The 23,255-nt window shown below is 33.8% G+C and overlaps 2 protein-coding genes and 1 long non-coding RNA gene across 7 annotated transcripts; 1 reads left to right on the top strand and 2 right to left on the bottom strand.

The window, feature by feature from the left end:
• Positions 1–1,022: 1,022 nt before the first annotated feature.
• On the bottom strand, positions 1,023–8,398 carry LOC129254895 (zinc finger SWIM domain-containing protein 7-like). 5 transcript variants are annotated; one of them, XM_064108540.1, is made up of 7 exons: positions 7,610–8,398; positions 6,466–6,579; positions 5,887–5,908; positions 5,112–5,217; positions 4,267–4,345; positions 3,189–3,214; positions 1,023–2,652 (listed from the first exon to the last, which is right to left on the bottom strand). In XM_064108540.1, exons 2-7 carry the CDS (start codon positions 6,545–6,547, stop codon positions 2,527–2,529), a joined length of 441 nt encoding a protein of 146 aa, XP_063964610.1. In that variant the 5' UTR covers positions 6,548–6,579; positions 7,610–8,398; the 3' UTR covers positions 1,023–2,526. The 5 variants fall into 5 exon arrangements, with proteins under 5 accessions (XP_063964610.1, XP_063964603.1, XP_063964620.1 ...); XM_064108533.1 differs by having other exon boundaries at positions 7,632–8,365; XM_064108550.1 differs by having other exon boundaries at positions 7,806–8,365.
• LOC129254896 (2-oxoglutarate and iron-dependent oxygenase domain-containing protein 2-like) lies at positions 7,536–21,928 on the top strand. The gene is made up of 7 exons (XM_054893435.2): positions 7,536–7,961; positions 15,447–15,503; positions 15,752–15,862; positions 16,688–16,787; positions 17,303–17,427; positions 17,775–18,032; positions 19,306–21,928. The coding sequence occupies exons 1-7, from the start codon at positions 7,812–7,814 to the stop codon at positions 19,591–19,593; spliced, it is 1,089 nt and encodes a 362-aa protein (XP_054749410.1). The 5' UTR covers positions 7,536–7,811; the 3' UTR covers positions 19,594–21,928.
• Positions 9,836–13,570, bottom strand: LOC129283375 (uncharacterized). The gene is made up of 4 exons (XR_010295467.1): positions 13,523–13,570; positions 11,906–12,002; positions 11,386–11,505; positions 9,836–10,904 (listed from the first exon to the last, which is right to left on the bottom strand). It is a non-coding gene; the product is annotated as an uncharacterized LOC129283375 (long non-coding RNA).
• Positions 21,929–23,255: the final 1,327 nt, after the last annotated feature.

Here is a 23,255-nt window from a genome sequence, read left to right as displayed (position 1 = left end):
AAAAATTTAATTTGACAATGTGCAAAATAAGTAGACAGAGTGAAATATTTCAAAGTTACACAAGAATAAATGAAAGTTTGACCAAACAGAGAGTAGACCAAGTGGACATAAACTGATTGCCGGAATTCCCCACTGGTAACTTGGCATTTTAAAAGTCCAACGATAAGTTCAACAAACTATTGCTGTTTTGGATCATCCCTTGGTATTCACTCTCTGAGTGCACTGGAGTGTTTACATTGTTGAATTCTTCTGCGACTTCCTCACATTTATTATAAGTTAGAATAATTCAACAATGTAAACATCCCAGTGCACACAGAGAGTGAATACCAAGGGATGATGATCTAAAACAACAATAGTTTGTTGAACTTAACATTGAACTTTTAAAATGCCAATTCACACTTAACCTGTGAACAATAACTGTTTGTATGGTTTCATGTTTTGTCCCCGGTGTTTTGCTGATGCCCCCCCCACCCCTTGGTAAATTGTCAATTCGTCTATTTTCATCTCGTTCACTTATCACATGATCTTCCTTAATAGTCTAATGCCATTCCATTCGAACAATTCGTCTAACAATCATTTGGTCCAATCATAACTTCGTCTATGACCATTTCGTCTCATAACCAGTTGGTCTAATGCCCATTTTATTTTCATTAATTTTGCCCAAATAACACTTCAATTATACCAAATGGTACATGGAATAAATGGCAATTGGACCAACTGGTTATTAGACCAAATGGCAATTAGACCATGTGGATAGTAGACAAACTGATGGTAGACCAAATGATAGTAGACGAGTTGGTAATTGGATGAATTGGCATTTTAACTATTGAAAATAAACCCCTTTCTCTCTTTTTTTCTCTCTTTCTGTCCCTGTAGTCCTCTCTTTTTTCACTTCATTTCTGTAGTTTCAACACTCTTCATCAAAGCAAAAGAGAATACATAGCATTTGACAACATCAACTGCACTTAGGACTCCAAGTTTAGCCTAGGAGAATATAAATGCTGGTATTTTGTACAACATCATGTGATATACATGTAACTTTAATTAACTTGAAAGTTGAAACACTTTGAAACTGGATGAGCACATGCAAACAAAACAAACATGCTGGATTCAGTCATCTGCGTGAGTGCTTTCAAACTAAAAATATTTGGTCAACATAACAGGTAGACTTTGCAAACTTTTTTTAAAGTCAAAGGCCTATATTCTGCAGTCCATTTCATTTAAAACCATGGTCTAACTCTGGGCTAAAATTATAGGAAGCTGAAAAATAAAAAATGTCACAAATTTGATTACATTGTTCTAATGTTTAATGTACTTTTTAATAAGAATGATGAAGTAAACTGTTTTAAGTTACTATTTACAGGTAGTTAATAATTATTTGAATGTCAAATGAGCAGATAAATTGAGCATGTACCATGAGAGATTTATTTCACAACTGGCTTTAGACCAGAGTTTAAATTAAACTCGACTTCAGAATACAAACCCATCGCTCAAGATTATATCAATTTTCTTGGAAATATCCAAATGAACTTTCACAGCAGAAATCTTATTGCACCTGGGGCTAGTTTCTTGAAGACTTCTGATTATCTTTTTTTTAATTCAGTAGATAGAAATCAAATCTCAAATTTGATCCAAATGAAGTGTAATTTTTCATAAGACGAGCATGTAGGCATGAGAGTTTTATAAATGTGTTAAGTTATGCATAACTGTACAAATAAATGGGACAGAAAGATGGCTGAGAACATATTATGCATTTGATGATTATTCAAACTACAATGTAGTGTGAAGTTCTGGAAGGCATCTTTCTGCTTTCACTGATGTGACTGATAATAGCTGTCAACAAGAATTTTTCTTACCAAATTCATGTGGTACATAACATCAATACACACACATTTATGAAGTACCCCTGGATTGAAATATAATAAAGATTATGAAGACCTAGGATCAGGAATGTATCAAATTACAAAAATGTTTTACTGCAGTTCCTTCCTAATTTATCAAATGCAATTTGTACAGTGTTTCACTGTGTTTAGATATTGTGTACTGGTAATTCTGGGAGTGCTTTTAACATTATCTCAAGAGTAAGAGATGTGGCTTACTTCTGACGGAAAAAGTCAGTAAAGCTACATGTACTGTAGAAGTCTAAGCAAATCACACTATACTGCTATGCTATTTACCGTTACCACAATGTCCCCCAGCTCAATTTTGGGGTACGCTACCACATCTTCTTTTCTATTAATTAGTTCAGTTTATTCCTGCATACATTATTTCAATCAAAGCAATGGTAGTAGGACTATTCCCTAAGAGGACATAAGTCCTGGCCCTCATTCAGAAGGGCTCTACACCAATCCTCGCTGCCAAGAAAAAGAGCCTAAGACTTGCTTCAAGACGATTCTTTATCATTCTTAGCGGCTTAGTGCTTCAAGACGATTCTATATCATTCTTAGCGGCTAAGTCCAGGACATCCTTCATTCAAAATACGTCCACATCAGTCTTACCAGCACCAATAAATGACTATTACCTTCTTCAAGATGGCTCCACATCTGTCTTTGCAGCTTCAAGGAGGAGGTTGGTCACATGATGATCAGATTCAGAAGTCTCTTTCACCAGACCCATAGCAGAGGCAAGCAGTATAGCAAGCATGTGCTTACACTGCAAGTAACAAAACACAGATTTCAATATATTGATAACTATTACATATTATTACCCTACACCAATAAAGAGATTTGACCTATGCAGAGAGTCAATGTACATTTTCTGCTCCATGGGGAGCACTTGACCCACGGGAGATTTATAAGAGACTTTAAGACATACATATACAATGCTTTAACTAAACTAGACAATAAATTAGACCAACTTAGAAAAAGCGAAGAACCATCCCTCTAAAAAAACTTTTGATTATTTAGTTCATTTCTTAGTTTTCCATCATTTCAACAAAACAAAGAGAATTAAATCCATTGCTATGTGGGTGAACATTAGCGTTTAACCCAGATTATAGCTCAACTCAATTTTTAAACAAATTTACAGCAAATTCCTTGGACTTGGGATGAGTGTATGATTGAACAATACAAAGAACATTAATTATGATCCCACAGACCACTAGTTTCCCCTGTGAAAAACAGGATAATACGATAATGAACACTATAATATTGTATATGTTATTGATCATAAACAAACAGCTTGCTTACCATGGGAACCTCTTTCCTCTTGATTACTGTGAAATGTTGAATAAATAAACATGTATATCATAAAGGACTGAATAAAATAAATTTATACATATGACAAATTCAGTATAATTTACTTCTTTACTGAAGGCCTGGTCCCACTGGCCGATGGACACAAAACATATTAACGGATACAGAGGACAAGCAAAATTTTTCATCAGCTCCAGACAAATAACAAAATGGGCTAACAATAAAATCACAGTGGACGGATGCTCGATGGATATAGAGCATATGAAACACATGCAGAGTACACAACAGATACATAACGTTTTCCAACGGATAGCCAGATTCTTCTCTGTTTTACATCCTCTGCATCACGTAAGTGCAGTGGGACCAAGCCTTTACATGTATTCATATGTAATTATTCAAACTGTATTTTTGTAATTTACATTCTACAATTTCTATGTTTTAAAACCAAATAAATAATGGTAATATAATGGTAATGGTAATATATATAATATCTGTTCAAGATTCTTACGTTCCTCCTTTTCCAATTCTCTTGTTACCCCCAAAGTTTCCAAAACCTGGGGGGAAAGATCATTTGTTTACTCATCCTCTAAGTTATGGAATAGCCTCCCTGAAAACATCAAACATGCAGTGCTTGACCTCTGAAACTTTCAAACATTACCTTAAAACATTTCTCTTCAATTCTTCTTAACTTCTTTTATAATTTCCTAAAAAGCGCCTTGAGCACTCTACAGAGTGGATTTGGCGCGATATAAGTCTAATTATTATTATTATCATTAATAAAATCCTGCAAACTTTACTGAACACTACTGAGCATTACATAAGGAATTCACCAAAAGTGGATTTAGAAATATAATTTATTTCATACATTTACACAAAAGCTTTCAAAAACAAGATCAGGTATCTGGAATTCATAATTAGAAGATGGAAGTATTCCTTCAAATAGATTTAAAACTCCATATTATCCATAATACATTACATTTCATACATGGATGGAGAGTGGTATATGTAGATTTGAGTCTTGAAATATGTTTGAATCATATATGATCTGCATTCATGATCAGATAGTACTTACCTGCAAATGAGAAGAAGAGACAAGGGCAATATCCAGCACTCGGTAGGCAAAGGTATGGACTTCCAGAGCTACCTACAACCTGCAAAATGAAATCATTGTAAGAGATTCACTTGTACATAAACAATAATGACAGAATATGAGTCAGACAGATAAGAGTAATACAAGAAATCAAATTGAAGAAATAATATCGGACTTATGTTCATATGTGGCGATTTCATACGATTTTTGGTCTATATGGAGAAGGGTGACAAGACAACCCTCTCCCATAGGCTCAAGTAGACAAGTACAACATTTGAAAATTGAGAGGAATCCCCCCCCCCTTGCGGAAAATAATGAAAACTAATATTAGCAAGAGATCTCTCGGGTCTCTTTAGGGTAAGGCCACTTTTCGATAAGGCACATGATATATCCTATGACACAAAATGAAAAAAAAAAGAGCAGCAAGTCTCCGAGGCCAATGAGAAGAGCACTGAGGTCAATCATAAGGACATTCACATTCATGACCTTTGAAATCATTGGGTTAATTCAAGCCCTGGGGCCTGTAGCATAAAACCTTTTCCATAAAAACACACTGGCAAACAAAATTATGTCATTCAAACTTACACAATGTAATGTTTGTTTTTTGCAACTGGCCCCATATTTGTCGCTTTGGTCACTAATTAATATACAAAACTGATAGTATGAAGCTGCTAGCTAGAACAAGAATGATGGGAGGGGGGGAGGTTCTTGACAGAGGATATGGGAATGTGTATGTAAAAGCATACAAAAATCTATGGTAAAAGGGGGGACTGTCTAATATCCCAAATCAAGAGGCTTGTGAAGCTCTATCTGGTGCCTGTTATTACCTGATACACTATTCTGCCTGCGGGTTCACTTTTAATCAGTGTAACACTCTGATGGTCAACTAAATCCAGGGCTTGTAGAAGAGGAGGTCCAAACATAAAATGAAGTCTATTATCAAGGGAAATAACAAAGAAAGAAAAATTGTCATCAATGGACATCCAAATGAGTCCAACACACCAATTCATATCCCACCACTAAAACAAGTCAGTACAGCATTTTTTTTATTGGAGGTTTTTACGGTAAACACCATGTATGTAGTCCCGAAAAGGACTGTTTATTTTTTCTTTTCAGAGCTAACATACAATCAAGAAAGAATAACAAACAGTCCTTTTCAGGACTACATACATGGTGTTTAGGCCTACCGTAAAAACCTCCAATATTCTCTCCACCATGGAAACCTTCAAAGATCATCTTGGCATTTTTTAATGAAATGAATTAAAGTTAATCAAGATTTTGTTAAATTTGTACGTAAATCTGTTCAGGTCAAATGTAAGTTTAATAAAACATTTTAAACTGATTTATTCTTTGCCATGTATTTACATTGTTTCATGAACTTTTTAGCTTATTTACATTGGTTAGAATGAGATTTAAAAAGCGCTATTTACATGATAGCCTTCAAAATATCAAAAATATCACAACTGTTATGATGATTGAAGGGCTTCAAATTTGCAATTAGAAATCATCAGGAAAAATAGCCTCATACACAATATTGAACATTTTAAACAAAAAGTATGAATGGCAAAACTTCAGTGCAGCAAAAAGATGTTAATTACTTACGCAGAGAGGATATCATCCGTCACTGAAAATTTAATCAAAAAGGAAAAAAAAACTGTCACAATGTACAATCATCAAATGGCAACTGTTCAAATTTCTAAAACACGATGAAACAGCTATGTGAAAATTCTAGGGCTGTTATCGATAACGTCTTTATCGCTAGTCTTGACGATAATCACTTGTTTTTTGCCACTTAGCGATATCGATAACCTTTCTCTCGTCGATAATACCCGCTATTTTGTAAGGACACAGTGATTTTTCGTGAATTCCGTGAAATCCTAATATCCATAGACTTACATCATTGCCGAGTGGAGCAACTGATTATATCAATCTTTTATGTTGCATGGACAATGGGCCCAGAGCTAATATGTATTGCAAGTAGTATCTATTACTATTTAATATTTTTTATTTCATTTTCATATGGATTCCCATAATGAACTGTAATATAAAATTGATATTTCTGTACTTGTTTTAATAAGCACTTGGTGCATCATTTGTAGCACAACTTTTTAACAAGGTGAGAAATCATGGATCAATCATCTCATTCATGAGTAAATTTATTTGGAAACCCATCATACTCACATGATCCTTGCTCCTCATATATTGATTTTGCATGTTGCAGTAGTTCCTGATTAACCAGTTCACTTAAATTGGATGCTTCCATTTGTCCTTCAATTTAGTCCTTGTTCTAATAATCTGGAGTTAGTGGGAAAACAAATAGAAACCGGTATAATCAACAAAGTTTCATGCTAAAAATATTTTTAATAGAATAGATTAAACCCATACAAAAAAAAAGAAAGGACTCTATCAAAATTTTAGAAAAATAATGAAGCAATAGAATTTAAATAATTCAATGCATTTTGTATGATTGCCCTCACTTTCCTTTTTATTAAAACTCACACGTATTGCGAGGTTAGTACTATTACTTTAAATAGTATACCAACCTCGCACCATGAACCGCATTTGGCAGTGGATTTCTAACTAGTGTGTCGCGCGTCCTGCGATCCCACTTCTGGTGTCCACATTACACGACTTCTATGGCTTGATTTTTCTATGCGCGGCGGCATGTATGAACCCTTGAGTGATTAAAACTATGATAATTCATTAGGCCCATTTCATGCATACTGGGGAAAAAACAGCAACATACAGTGATGATTATCATTACGGTATATATAAAGTGAAAGTCATGAAAATTTATATTAATATGATTTGGGGATACGACAATCTGACATAGGTCCGTGAGACCGTGATAGTATGAGTTTTGACCTTTGTAGCACGTGCACACAAGGCCTTAAATTCTTAGTCTTAAATGGTTGGCTGATCTGTTTATTGCCAAGGGTTATTTTACTCAACTTTAGTTAATAGAGGAAGGCGATTTTACAAGCTTTGTCTCGTAAAAATAGTACATCTAAAGTTACTGACTGTAAAAGTAATAGAAACCTGGCTAAACTTTACTAGGAGCCTACACTATTTTTAAACGATTTATTAAAAGCATGGCTGAGCCTGAGAAAGCCTGGGCTGGCCCAAGTTAAAAAATAAAAAAAACTCAACACTCACTCACTAACACAACAGTGACCACTACATTTACAGTACAGTCTAACTCTCTTACTTTAATAGTCTAAAGTACAGACTAACTCGGGTGAAAGCAAAATGAAAGAAAAGGAGATTGATTTTTGGTGTTCAACTCAACAGAACTTCAGTGAAACTTTAACTCAATATGCCTTACCTGTACTGTTATTAAGGCCTACCTGATATTGGCTTTCAATCCCTGATCAGCTAGCTTTATCAAACGAAAAACGGCGCCCCGATTTAACGTACGCACATAGCTAGAAAAGTATTAAGGTTATTTTCGGTCACAATGCACTCGTAACGCATTACCACCGAAACCTGACCGGAAAAACAAACATCTGTATGATCCGTACCGTACCATGTCGGTGACAAAGTCAACGGTCTTCCCAGGCCCAGAGAGATTTTTCGTTTGTGGCTGCTTCTTCACCCACAATATATTTCTCAAGAAATTCAAACAACATGTCACGTATTTTGAGGACGACAAGCTTTTCAAGAGTTCATGGAAAGAGGTAAAATTTAAGACTTAGCTCAACTAAGATTCGTGGATTTCGATAGCATCCCAAGAATGGCAATATTCGCAATCGCACCATCACGCACGCATATGCTGCATAGCATGCGCTATGCGCTGATAACTTGCTAGTGGGCCTGGCCCAAAGACCTTATAATATATTACTAGACCAAGCCCCCGAAGCTACCGCCATTTTGTTTAATCCATTAGAAGCTAAAATAAGCCCTCATTAATATTAATTTCGTACGATGCTCCCTCGTCAACTGTGGTTTTGTACGTGTATTAGACAATACGCACACCAGCGCAATGACAAAGGTCAACTTGGCAAATTCATTAATGTATTCATTTTGTTACGCGCTCGTGACGCGAAGGATTCAGCGAATCAAGCAAGCGCAAATCTGAGACGATACGTTGCGCTCTATAAAGTATCGATATCACAAGCGATATCACTTATAAACAAAGCAACCTTTTTTTATTGCGTCTTATAGGCCTTTGCTAATTCCAAAAGGGACGATGAAAAGGGTAGATCGAGTCGTGATTAGGTAAAGAGGTCTCTAGTGCTTTTGCCATCCCTAAATCGTAATTACCATACTTGTAACTCATGATGAAACGGGCCCCAATTTATCATGTTTAATACGTTTCCTGTCCCCTTTATTCTCCAGCATTTCTTACTCTGTTTTTTTCCATTTAATCATTTTCCCACTCAAAATTCTTTTGTGCCGCCTTTTTTTCTCCTACATATGTAGAGCTCATTTTCAAAAGGGGTTAGGTCCATTTTTCATCAAACTTGATTCTTATGTCTTAATGTAAAGATTTTTAGTAGCTATATAAGATGATACCATAGAAAAGTTGGAATTCGGCTATTAAAAAGTGAACTAATATGGCAAAGAAAAATCACCTTTTTTTCAAAAGGGGTTAGGTCCATTTAAGTTTAGTTGAAAAAGGGGTTAGGTCCACACAGACTTTTTTTGGAAAATAATATCTTAAAAAATATGAAGACAAGTAAATATCTTTTATACCCAATTTCATGTTCTCATGGTAGGGTATCATGGAAATTCAGTTTCGCATAAGAATATTGCAATATGGGAGAATTAAAAAAGAATTATTTTCTTGGAGTGGACCTAACCCCTTTTGCAACTAAACTCTTCTGAAGAACTCATTTGTCAAAAGGGGTTAGGTCCATTTTTCATATATTTTATTGTTTTCTGTCTCTAAACCTCTAAATTTTCAGTCACTCTGATGATACCAAAGAAAAATTGAAATTCAAATGAAAACGTGAATGGAAATGGAAAAAAAAAATCACTTTTTTAATCAAAAGAGATTGGATTCACTTCAATTTACTTGCAAAAGGGGTTAGGTACACAATGATTTTTTTTTAAGTATATAGAAAAAAATTGAAGACGGGTAGATTTCTTTTATACCCAATTTTATGTTCACATGATAGAGTAGTACATCATGACAATTTAGTTTCTCATAAGAATATTGCAATAAGTGAGAATAAAAACATGGTTTTTCTCGGAATGGTCCAAAGTGGCCCTAACCCCTTTTGCAACTAAACTCTTCATATATTTCCTTCTTCTTTTCCCACTTGTTATCTGTCTCCTGGTTTCCATAAATCTCGTCTTATTTCTCTTCCACCCCTTTTGTTCCTACTTCCCACATTCTAGCTCTCTTACCACCCCCCCCCCCCCGCTCTAAATTATCTCTTCATATGTGCCCCTCCATTTCTTTCTCATCTCTTTTCAATCCTCTTCTCATCACTCTTTCCCTCTCTCGATCTTCATCTCATTTTGAATTTTGCAAATTCCAAATCCCTTTCATTTTAGCTCTGTACAAATACTATATGAACACAAATGAAAGACATAAAGGAATTCTCTGGTTAGTGGTGAATTTTATTAATTAGCCATAAAAAATATCACATTACCAGAGGATTAAGCTTTACCTTTTTCTTAAGCGTATGTTAATACTTTGAACCAAAAGAATATTTTTTTTGTATGCTGGGGCAGCGATCCTGGGGAGGGGCACAGTTCCCCCCACTTCTTTAAGCACTGAAAAGTGCCTTTTTATGCAAGAAAAATGCCCCCTCACGAACGTGTACTGTGTCCCTTTCACCTGACGAGAACCCGTTTTAGGTGTTACCAAGTGCTCTTCCTTGTATGCAATTTTTTAACCCCAAAATGCCCCCCCCCCTGGAACGTGTTCTGTGCCCTTACATCTGAGGGCCCGTTTCATGTGTTAAAGAGTGCCCCCTCGCCTTCTTGTAAGTGCCCTTTCTCGAATCACTGCCCCCTTTTACCCAAGAAAAGTGCTCCTAAAGAACTTGTTCTGTGCCCCTTTCACCTGAGAAGGACCCGTTTTATGGCCACCATGACGATTGCCCTTTGAAACAAGAAAAATATATTCTTATTTCGATAATATACTTATGAATGAAATCCTTTGTGCATTAAGTTTAATAATTCATGAGTGGGGGTATATAAGCAGTTTCGTACAGATGGAGGGGGGGGGGCTTGAAGGACTCTTGCCCCCCCCCAAAAAAAAAAAAAAAAAAAAAAATCACGACCAAGAAAAAAAAAGAGAAAAGGGTGAAATATATCATTCTGAATATTTTAGATTTTCTTTTTTAAAATGTCAAAATTTTGCTCGCTCGCAACTTCTTAAAAATTTCACGTAATACAACATTTTTCCTATGCCCCCCCCCCCCACTTTCAACTTCACTCCGCCGCTCCTATTTGGATGTTTATAGCTTCTCCTTTTGCAACCAGTTTTAATGAAAATCAACAAGAAATTTCATACGTCATGAATTTTGGGTTGTGATAATAATTTTTTTTTTTTGTTGAAAAATTGGACTTGGAAAAAAAAACCTTTTCCATCTTCATCAAGTGGTTCCTAAGTCAGACTCTTGAATTGTTGGATTTCTTGAATGAAAACATCTGTTACACCAGTCCTGCAGATTGAAAAAATAGAGAAAGAAAATCAATGAATTTAAATTAAAATTGTCGTGATTTATAAAACATAAATGTTTTAAGAAAAGTGAGACTATACATATACCGTATATGATTCTTCAACACATAACAGGAAATCTTACTTCTACTAATTATATACTTGTACTTCCATAAAGCATATCACTTAAACCTGTTCTATACAGTTTACATACCACTCTCCATTATAACTACATGTACTCTATGAAAAAATGTCAGAGATTTCTCATAAATCTGAATATATGAATCAACATATGTAAAATATATAAATAGTCAGAATTAAAGTTGATATGTTTTGTTGCACAGAATATTTTGATCTGTGATTAAAAACGACACTAACTATAATCTAAAAACAAAATTGAAATGGGTTTTTCAAAGGCAGGTCTATTTGTTGCCAAAAAAATGTGAACAACCTCCATTATTAACAATATTCACTAATTAACTCACTCATATAACTGCTGTAGGTTGTATTTCTCTTTGTGGTCTAGTCGCTGTTCTATTAGGCCTACTTCACCAATTATTTATCATCATCAATCACCTCCATGGAAATTGTAAAACTGCATCATCCTATTGGACAAAATGTAAAATAACAAGATTTAAAAAAAATCGTAAATCTACAAATATGAAATATGAATATCACACTAAAGAATGAATAAAATGAATGTTTGTAAAATATGGAAAATAGATATTGCTTTGTTTAAAACAAATAGGAAATAAAAAGGCCATTTAATTACTAGTAGATCTAGGACATGACCTTACCGGTATTTTATAAATTTGCCCAAGGTACATAACTTTTGGTATTGGTTCTATTTTAGACTCGAGAGCCTGTATATTTAAGAAGTGTCTATATTCATTACAGATCCTACCTCTTTGTGGCTCGGATTATTTTTATTTAATGTAAACATGGTTAACATTCAATGCATGTAATGTATCTGTAATTTTGTATGGGTTAGTTTAAGTTTTATACCTGGATGAGAATCTGCAAAATGATGCATGCACTTATGATCATCATCTTGAACCATATAGGTAGACCTCTACTGTTTTTCTTGTTCTTCAAACTCAACCTGTTTGTGAAAGAAAAGAGAACAATAATAAGAAGTGATCTTTTTCATGGCCGTATGTATAGGGGTGGGGTTTGGGTAAGAGCTGAAATGTGAAACCTTCATCGAAAAGAGAATTGCATGACATCCTTCAATTTACTTTAGTAAATGCACAAAACGGCCCTAGGTAATATTGGCCGCTTCAGGCCCTCGCTTTCTGAATTTTAGGTTTCTCTAAATTTTTTCACATGTCTGCCCCCCCCCCCCCCAAAAAAAAAAGATCTGCATCTTTTTATTCCGAAACTTAATTCATTTGATTTTAACAACATAATTTCATAATCTCATGCACTAGGTCTAGATCTATTTGTAAAACAGTATAGATCTAGTCCAACCAGAATCAGTGCTTCGTGACAGCATTCATGTATCTAAATAAGGTCTAGATCTAGACTATCAATAGACTCTCGATCTATCTAGACCTAGAATGTAAAGCTAACCCTTCGATGACTTTACCTAGATGTATATCGATTTAGAAATTTTTGATGTCTGACTTTTATTCCTGGCTAAACCTTCATTGCCATTATTGACCGAGAGTAGATCTAGATGATAGATCTCCTTGGTCCACTGACAGTCATACTCATAGTATGTAAATGTAGTCGTTTAGGCCCAGACCTACATCTAGGCCTAAAATTATAGACCTAGATCCTAGGCCCTGGGGGTACGTGTCGAGGGTTGGGAAAGTAAAAGTTAGATGACTAGATACTTGGTAATAGATTTGAATTAGGTAGGCCTAACGTTAGATCTACGTACAAGCATCGATGGATAAAAATAACATAAACAGATGAAGTAAAATTAAGAAGCAAGACTAGGCTCTGTTAACCAAGTTAAAAATTAGATCTTGATCTATTGATAATAAGAGTAAGACAAACATGCAGAGCAGCATGTTATTTCTAATACCGAGTCTAACTATATATTATAAATAACAATAAGAATTAAAATGGGTGGGGGGCTAAATGCAGAAGAAGCCTGAAGTTATGCAAAATAAATTTGATATCTGAAACTGACGAGAATCTAGACTCTAGTGAGGATTGACACAATGATGACAGGCATATCTTCTTCCACACTCCGCTTCACAGACTATTCCTGACTGAGTCTCGATCTACTGAAGATAGATGCAGATCTCCCTCTAGATCTAACGTTATAGGCCTACAGTGTACAAAAAGAAGCTTCATTCTTCTTATTTTAATCAATCGTGGACTCCCGGCCCGATTTTCTCTCGATGCCCAGCCGGCTAGGAGCCCGTACAAAATACATGTGGTTGACACAGCGGCATAACCACTGAAAAGCAACATACAGGCTGCACTGGGCCGGGCGACGATGACAATCTAACTTCAATTTCAAAGACCAAATTCTGCTTTTCTTTACCAGAAGTATGATAGCAACCTCTCTAATTAGTTAAAGAAATAACCTAAGATCACAAAATACAGTGTGAAATGTGTAAATAGTCCACTGAATTAATGTGGTTATATCAATTTATACGTACTCACCGGAGTGTTCGTAGGTCCATTTTTGTGTGGAAAGAAAAGTTTCAGAATGAATAAATTAGATGACGTAATGAGGTCAAATGAATAATTAATTCTGTAACACGATACCACTAGTATCGATGACAAAGAATCGGGGAAATCGCGTATTATTGACGCTCCTAGCCAATGAAAAGGCCGGATTATGAATATCTTCATGCTCATGAATGTCAATGAGGGCTTATTTTTGTCTTCAAATGATCGCGGTAGGCGGAGCCTAATCTCATTTGTTTTGTGCTGAACGCGCACGCAGCTTTCGGTCTACCTGGCCAGAGCAGGCGCGGGATAGGTGATCAGCTCGGCCTAGGCCTGCGAGATGGGCGTGTCTACGTGGATTGTCTGTTTGATATAGTTTTTTTTCTTTCTTCTTCGTTTACTTTTTAATTTGTGGTTTGGGTGTAAAAAATATAAATCATGAAGCAAGAGAGTAGAAAACCAACCAACGTACCATTCAGAGACCGAGATGATATACGGTGAACATTAGTTTCTGTAATATTCATAATTTCATAAGCTTGAGCCCAGTCTCTGTGCATGCAGTTCAGCTCCTGATCGAACAATATTTTTCCTAATTTTTGTAGTCAGTTGTGAATTAATGCTTTGGTATTTTCAGTTTGTATCCATTTATGTTAGGTCTCATTTTAACAGAATAAATACTATTTGCTGTCCATTTATATTTGAATAATCATTATCAATTATAGGTTTCGATGTGCCATTAAGGCAGTGCACCATAGTATTAGTAGATCTTTAACCTGCACCATAGACCAATTTGCTTTGAGCAATTGATGGCAGATCTAAGGTGTTTTATACCTTTATACCTCCACTCTTGATCTTAAAAATTCTATACCTCTGTATCGGTCTTTATGATGTCATTTTCTTAGGATTCTTGCCGATTTGAGGAGCGGTAGCCATAGGTATATTTGCTAATAAAGCCAAAAGTTGGTGTCAAATTTACACTGCAAAACAAATAGTTTTTAATGAGGATATATTTTTAAAAACATTTTATGAGTTAAGTAGCTGAAATAGATTTTAGTTCTTACATTAATAATACCTATATGTCCCAGGAGTATACCTCTATGAAAGGACAATAATTCTCCAGTATTAGCTTCGTCAATTCAATTCAATTTCATTATATTGTCCACATAGAAATTTGTTTGCTCACATTATGAACATTTGTAATAAAACATTATATATATTACATTTATCACATGCATATAGGTACAGTTATACAAAATTGCATTGGAAAGTGACAGATACGAGGGGAATTCTTCATGCAGGACAATGCTAATTTTTTTCCAATAAAGATGTAAAAGTAAAGAAGATCGTCCAGTAGAAAAGATCAGAAAAAAATAATCATGTGGTGAGATTATTGTATGTGCGGATGGATAGGGTAACAAAGGGATTAAGGAAACGTTGAGTGTGACAGTTCAGTGACTGAAGTCATTACCTGAACGCATGAAAACATAAATGTAGAAGAGTGGGGGATTTTTGTTTTTCAGTATTTATTGTATTTCTACTGAAAACACGAAAATCACCCACTCTTATATAGTGTTTAATGCGTTCAGGTAAATGACCTGAAAGATTCTTTGTCAAAGATTTTCTTGAATATCCACTGTAACTGAATTGCTCAATGACCATTTTTGCAGGCTTTTTTGTAGTTTTGCCAGGTTTACACACTTTCATAGCATTTCATCATAAGTGCACAAATCACAATACTGCACCAACTAATGAATTCATTCAACATTTTCTAATTTGCATTACTCATTTTAATGGCTAGACATTCTATTAAATTACAGTGTTGAAAATGTCAATAAATGCAAAACCAGACCTTCTATAATGTTTAATCTTTAAGTTTAACCGTCTCATTCCTTTTTGTCTCCCCATATATACGCAGATTCTAATGAAGAAGGGTTGTCAGAATGAAGAGGAATTAGATGCAGCATTGGTTCAGGTAGGTACATCAAATTTATTTTGGAAGTGTATATAAAAGAGTAAATCGCTTCACTGGCTTCTTTACATTATAATTCCCGATATGAAATGAAACCTACCTAATTCACCCAAACCAATCAAAAACATGATCGTGCTGTTATATGATGCTTTACAAAGACATTAAAATCTGTTTAATTCAATTACTTATCTATTTAGTTGTACTCCACATATCATATTACACAATGGATTTTAAAATTTCCTCTGTATCAGGTCAAAGCAGAAGTAGAGAGAAGAAAGCTCCGTGGCTCACAGCTCTTGGAAAGAAAAGAGAAAATTTCAGCTGGTTACAAGCCTCTCTATCCCCATCTATACACATTACAGGTATTTCACCTTTCCAATTAATTGTTCTCTGCAAGTATTTTTCTTACCGTAATAATTTGAATATATTTGTTTTGTATTGAAACTAGAATGAGGACCATAGGAGTTGTGATATGTTTCACATATATTTTTTATACCTTTTACTAATTTCCATTGTTTTATATTGAATTTCTTTTTTCATAATGAAAAATAATCATATTAATGAATGAATCTATAAATTGATAAATTAATCATACACTACACACATGGGTAAGATGAAGGAATTTGTAGATCAACCTGAGGTGAATATTTCCAAGGTATTTTCTGAGTAAAAACAACACCACTGTCTTTACAAGACTCATATTTGTCTCTCTCATCAGCTAAATTATGAAATTTGTCAACAAGTGCTTTTTTTTAAAGCAAATTATTGGTAGAAAATTGGGGGTGGCAACACTAGCACACCTACATATTCATAGAGTTGAAGTTTGAAGAAAATGTGTTATATATGCCTGTTCTTTGAGATAATGATGTGAAAGGCCTGAAAATTCATTAATCATTTAATTTGAAACTATTCCTTCTATAATAGAAACAATGGTTCTTTCTCATTCTGCTCTTCATTTCTCTTCTTCTTTTGCTCCTGCTTTTCTTCTGATTCTAGTATTATCATTACCTATATATGTATATCTCTCTCTCTCTTTCTCTCTCCCTTTCTCTCTCTCTTTACTACCCCCATATCCTGCTTTGAAATATGAATTTACCATTATATAATAAGTTTCATAGACATTCAGATGATAGAACTATATTAAAGCAAGCTATATTGCCTGTTTTTTATTTCATTGTTTTTAATAGGAGTCTTATTTTGCACCAGAGTTTTTAAAAATTGTTGAATACTGCCAAAGCATGAGTGCCAGTTCAGAGGGGTTAGTTAAAAGATTAACAAAAGAAAAAGGTAACTATGTAATCTTGTCAGTAACATATATTTCCATTAATAGTAGAATTTGTAATGGTTCCATCTAGCATGCAAGGTCTTGATAGCGGCTACTTTAAATTTGTTTTGTATTTTACAGAAAATAAATATTTTTATCACCTCTTCTTAATGCTGGAGAAATCGGGAGGAATTTCCCATGGATCATAATATTGACTAGCTTTAAAGCAAAAAATATACATTTGTTAAGAAGGATTGTCATCATAAAATAGAATTCAAATTTTATATTAAAATAAGGGGGCCCTTGGTTCTCTCAAAGTTACTGAAGTCCAACTGAACCCCAAAGAAGGCAGGGGTCATTTCCCCTGTATGATTCTTCAAGTAGTGAAAAAAGGGGGGAAAGAAGGGAGAGGTATTCTTTTTCCCAACCAAATTCCCTGCACTGTCCCTACCTATCAATATCACTTAGATATATAATTCAGTTTGATATTATATTGGATCAAAGGAGTAAACATATATTTTTTAAAATTCTATTTCAGCAAATCGGGTGTTTTCTTTTCCTGTCTTCACTGCTGAGTTTTGTGATCAGTTTGTTGAGGAGATAGCACATTTTGAGAATTCTACTCTCCCTAAAGGAAGACCAAATACTATGAACAACTATGGGGCAAGTTAATGACATATTTCTAGTTATTATATTGTCCTCTGGAAATCAGTTCTATACTAAGCCAACAGGATAGAGTGAATGTAGTCAACTGGTAGTTAACATTCATGCAAAGATGTCAGCCATTTGTTTTTAATCAGAATGTCTGATATGAAAACACTTTCATTCTTAGTGACATTTAATTATTTTCTTAAAAATATTTTACCATGAAGCTTCTTATTTAGTGATTTTAAAATAATTTTAACCTTTAGCAATTTAGAATAGGATTTTCAATGATCGTTTTCATGCTCCCAAAAATGCTGTTTCATCAATTTGATACTAATTGCAACCTTTCCCATTATCTACATTAGGTCCTCCTTATGGAGCTTGGCTTTGACATTAACTTCCTGAATCCTCTTCGAATTGACTACCTTGCACCCATCACCTCACTCCTATATCCAGATGTTGGAGGGAATAGCTTAGACTCTCACAGGGCTTTCGTTGTGAAATACAAGCTAGGCGAGGATGTGGATCTGAACTATCACTATGACAATGCTGAGGTGACCATCAATGTGAGCCTGGGCAAGGAGTTTAGTGATGGAGAGCTATACTTTGGAGACATGAGACAGGTAATCAGATTACCAGCCAGTGAAATAATATGTGGGCTAAATAGGGCTATTTAGTTCTTTTGAAAGGGGGTGGGTGTTGACTTGGTCACGGTGTTAACAAAAGCAGAAAAAATTAAAAAATATATTGGTGAAGGTTTGATTGATGATATCCATCAAAGAATAACAGATTTATGAATATCTAAAGTTTTGATCATCTGACATCACAAGCAAGCAACTCTTCAATTTTTCTGTGTGTGATATGAATTACCCAAATACAATTATCTGCAAAAATAAATTAAAATGATTTTATTTTTCCTAGGGATATTTGATTGATGATATCCATCAAAGAATAACAGATTTATGAATATCTAAAGTTTTGATCGTCTGACATCACAAGCAAGCAACTCTTCAATTTTTCTGTGTGTGATATGAATTACCCAAATACAATTATCTGCAAAAATAAATTAAAATGATTTTATTTTTCCTGGGGATATGTCATACCACATACCATTTCATACCCCCTTCTTTAAGAAAAATATTTGTATTCATGATATTCCATTAATGGAATTTATTTATACTACATGATATATGGGAAAGCTGCTCGCATACTAAGTATGATGTCACACATTAAAAACTTTTAAAAATCATAACTGTCTTATTCTTTTATGGATTTTCATCCAACTTTAACCAATATTTTTCTATAATTTTTCTGCTTTTATTAAAACCAACTAACTTCCCTAAGTTGCATGTAAAAAAACAGCCCACACATATTTTGGCTCATTACAAAATATAATTTAGAAATGAAGGAGATGAACAGAAGCAGGAAAATTATCCCCTTTAATAGAAATTTTCCTTCCAGACAAAAAGGATTAACTTGTCATTTCAAGTTGAATAAGCCAGTATTCATAATGTGATAATTATTAAGAAAATGTAAATGAATGAACAGGTTTACAATTGCATTACACTTTGGAAAACAATCAGTGCATAAAAAAGAGGTATTTTCAATTAATGCTTTATATAAATAAGCTGTTGTTATCTCCTGATCTTCGGTACTTGATTGATTGTAGAATTTTAGATTGGAATCAGACTCTATTATATAGCGATATATCTCATCACAAGTGGGGTTTTCTCCTTAAAAAATCAAATAGGTACTTTTAACTCAACTTCTCAGCGTTTTAATACCATATATCGTTCGATGGTGGTGGGGCCGGGGGATTTGAAAAATTCAGATGTAGCACTGCTACTTCCTGTCTAGATGAGTTGTCTTAATTACCCATTGTATTTATTTTTACAGATGCCTTGTAATGAGACAAGATACACCAGATTCCAGCATCAAAAGAGCATTGGTCTACTCCACAGAGGACAACACATGCATGGTGCCATGCCCATTAGTGATGGGGAACGCTATAACCTTATCATCTGGATGCGGTCGTCACAGCAACGGAACCAGCTCTGCCCAATGTGTGATGAGAAACCAAATTTAGTGGAGAGCATGGGTTATGGGGATGGTTTTACAGATAAACAAAGAATGGAGGAGAATAACTCTTCTCAAGAGACTGTTGAAATGTGTGCCGCCCTCTGAAGCTTTGCAGCACTTATCTTCTTTTATTTTTATTTGGCTGCTGCATATGAGTCATAAACAAAGCAGAAAGATAAACAGTAATTGCTAAAGATGTACTCCAAGTTGAAAATTATATGATTTGAAGAGATAGAATAAAATCAGACAAACAACATACTAAAAATTTCACCAATATCTGTTAAGGAAAACATAATAATGACATTAACAAAAAATGTTTTGCATTATTTGGTAAAACAGTTCTATGCACATCTTTATGAATATGCAAGCTGATGATTTCATATCCCCACATAGTATTTTATCATATAAAATTGTATTTATTCAAATTTTGTCATGCAAGAATGAAATACTTCACAAGATTGGATTGACTAGTGATTTAATGTGTGAGATAATCATTGCTGCAATCTATTTTGTTACAAGCGAGACATATCATACACTTACGTATGAAAATATGAAATAATTATGATCTCATTTAATAAAAATAAGAACAAGGAAATTTGGGACATGACATCATTAGCCCTTCATGACAGCTTGCAAACTGTTTTCATAAAACTTTCAAATAACATTGTCACTTGTCCTCAGATTTTGATGAAATTTTCAGCATTTTGCTCGGTCACGGTGAATTTTACTCTGTTTATTAATATATTATTATTTTCATCCTAGAGTACCCTGTTTTCATGTTTATTGTGTCATTGTTACACAGGAAAGATCAAGTGATAGAGAAAGAAATGATAGTTCATTGCATCTTTTAAAATTTTTGTGCAATTCAAACATGCTAGAGATAATTTGCTTGAAGTAGAAATGATTTACCAGTAGCCAATCAGAATTTTGTATTGAATTGCCATTGATTGCAAACCTGTATGTCACATGAATCCTGGAGTTTAGTGTTAACTAAATATGTGACATATAATTTATTTTCTTATACTCTGTTCAGATTCTATGATTTGGTATGTTTGAGAAGATCCATACTAGATACTGTACGTCTCAATCATAAGAAAAGCCAATCAGTTATCATTTGTTGATTTTTCTTTAATCTTGTTTTTGTATCATATGATAAAGCTCAGTAACATTTTTTAGTGTTCAGACTCATGTTAATACATGCATCAAGTTTAAAAAAAGAATCATCCAAAGATGTGCAAACAACCTTATGACAATATCATGATTTCATTCTGACGAGCCATGTTATCTGATGTCATAATTATTGCATTGCAACACTGGGTCAAACACATTTTGAGTCATCTATTAAATAATTTGGTAAGTTCAGTTTGTAGCGAGGATATAAAAAAAACTTTCTCCAGCTTCTAAAGCATATTGGTTGCATAATTTTGCATCACCTTATTTAATTATCTTTGAGCTTTGTCTGATCATGTCTGAACAAGCCTTTGGAGTATCCGTATCTGTGTTCAAGTCAAGAGAAGCACTGATGTAATATTGGATGAAGAAAAATCAACTCTAGTAGGTGGTCCTATTGTAGTCTTAACTATTTTTTACCCATCCTTTTTCCCATCTTTATTTTTATGTCATTACCTCCCTTATTTTCCACATTTCTTGAATTTCCAAGGAGGGGGGTTGAATCCCTGATCTTAAAAGACCATAATGTCCAATCCCTAAAATGAACTATTTATTGTCTTATGTCTATGGAAATACTTATATGCTAACTTAAAAGTGAATAAATGTTTCTGGTTTATGCTTGTTTGTAAATTAAATGTGAAATATTAAATTTATTACATTCAAAGGCATACATGATTGAGGATATAGTCATGTTATGAAATTTGAACTTGATAACTTTGTACTCTGTATTTTGAAAACATTTGCACCATGCTTGCTGTCCTTACCTTCACCATCTGCCATCCCAGGACAAATTTCAAATTGAATATACATCATGTAGCAGGGGTGGATCCAGGATTTTCCAAGGGGGAGGGGGGGGGGAATTTGTACAAAAATATTTGACTTGTTACCCAAACAGAGAAATGGGAGGAAAGAGATACTTTTCCCATCTAGAAGTGATTATAGGGACCCAATTTCAGTGTCCTATCCAATTGTATGGATTTATTTACTTTACAGAACTAGTTCTGATTAATCTGTTGTCATTATTGTGATAATAAAACATTGTGAAAATAAAAAGACCTGTAATTTTATAGAATATTTAGGTAGTTTTCTTATTAAGGCTATTTACATGTCTCAATAATTGTAAATTTCATTTGATAAGGTTAAAATAGAGTTTGATCAATATTTTAGTACTGTCCAGAGAAATTTCAGGCAGAATATTTTTGTCTTGATGCTATTGAAACTTTTTTAGTCAAAACACAGTAATAGTTTTAATAAATATATCTGAAAAATAGCTTACATGTTTGCATTTCATGATCTAGTCGTTTGTAAGGTCATGTGTAACTATGTTAACATCAACTTTGTGAGGAGGCTCTTGACATTTATTGATTACTGTAATAAATGCAGTCTCAATTAAAGTTTCCTCATTATTGGAATGGATATAAAAAATAGAAGTTCATATGAAAGGAAATATGAAAAAATAAATGATGTAGTTTTCTTTCAGTTTAATTTATTTTAAATAGAAAAGACACTAGTTATAATTGATGCATTATTAACATTTATCATTATTTATTGTTTATACAAATCAATTATATGTATAATTGGATTAATTTGTAATGATTTATATATTTTTATATAATAAAATTCTATCTGTAAAATATGAAATAGTATTAATTTGTATTCCATGTTTTTTTAATATATATATATATATATATATATATATATATTGAGAGCTATGCTCCTTTTAAAATCTACGATTTTATTTTTACGGCATTTTCTAAACCATTTGTGATTATTATATATATATACTAAAATAGATTGATGATAAACATTGGAGTTATATCTCTTACCAGCTAATATAACTGAAATATGATTTAAAGAAGAATTACCCAACCCAAATAAGTTTTTTTTAGAGGAAAAAGAAAAATCAGACAAGTAGATCAATGTAGTGATATAAGGGGAGGTCTACTATTCCATTTACTCCAAGATGCATAAAATGGCTAAAATGTTTGACTTCAAATTATTGTGTTTTATGAGGATATAAAACAATATGCTACCTCTATTATACTGCCCTAGCAGAATAAAGGAAACCACAAATCTCTGATAATTAACTACATGGCCTATGGGAAAGTTGTCCCTCCCTGGCTTACCACATGGTAAATTCACTTCCCAGTTGCCAATTTGAAATTTACATAGTCTTTAGGGATTAAAATTTTAAAACGGTCGTAAAAATATAGTACTTGTACAATTTCTTTCAAATTTTCACCATTGTAAAGTTTCATCTGATTGGTATACCAATTTTTCATCTTTTACACAATAAATTTAGAAAGATGAAAATTTGTTTTATTTCCCATTCTGTTTCTTTTTCTCCTCTCTCACACAACATTTTATGACCAAAGTTTGGATGCTAATTTAAGGCAAAGTAGTTGTATGAAAACAAAACAATAGCACTGAGTTAATATATGTTGAAGCTAGTTTTTACTTGTCTTTTTTTGCAACCATCTAAAATTGATATAAGAATGTAAATTAAAAAGCATTAGCATGTCCCAAAACAGTGCTTGCAATACCGGAATTTTGATTTTGTTACGTTGAAAGAAAAAAAACATTGACAATAATTGATC

Source organism: Lytechinus pictus, chromosome 2 (genome assembly GCF_037042905.1).
Source record: "Lytechinus pictus isolate F3 Inbred chromosome 2, Lp3.0, whole genome shotgun sequence".
Classification (NCBI taxonomy): Eukaryota; Metazoa; Echinodermata; class Echinoidea; order Temnopleuroida; family Toxopneustidae; genus Lytechinus; species Lytechinus pictus.
This window is presented reverse-complemented; position numbering and strand designations above follow the sequence as displayed.

Coding starts and splice junctions, on each gene's coding strand:
- LOC129254896 (XM_054893435.2), top strand. CDS start 7,812: ATGTCGGTGACAAAGTCAACGGTCTTCCCAGGCCCAGAGAGATTTTTC. Junction 7,962..15,446: donor TCAAGAGTTCATGGAAAGAG/GTAAAATTTAAG, acceptor ATATATACGCAG/ATTCTAATGAAGAAGGGTTG. Junction 15,504..15,751: donor TAGATGCAGCATTGGTTCAG/GTAGGTACATCA, acceptor CCTCTGTATCAG/GTCAAAGCAGAAGTAGAGAG.
- LOC129254895 (XM_064108540.1), bottom strand. CDS start 6,547: ATGGAAGCATCCAATTTAAGTGAACTGGTTAATCAGGAACTACTGCAA. Junction 5,218..5,886: donor ACGGATGATATCCTCTCTGC/GTAAGTAATTAA, acceptor CCTTGATAATAG/ACTTCATTTTATGTTTGGAC. Junction 4,346..5,111: donor CAGGCAGAATAGTGTATCAG/GTAATAACAGGC, acceptor TTCATTTTGCAG/GTTGTAGGTAGCTCTGGAAG.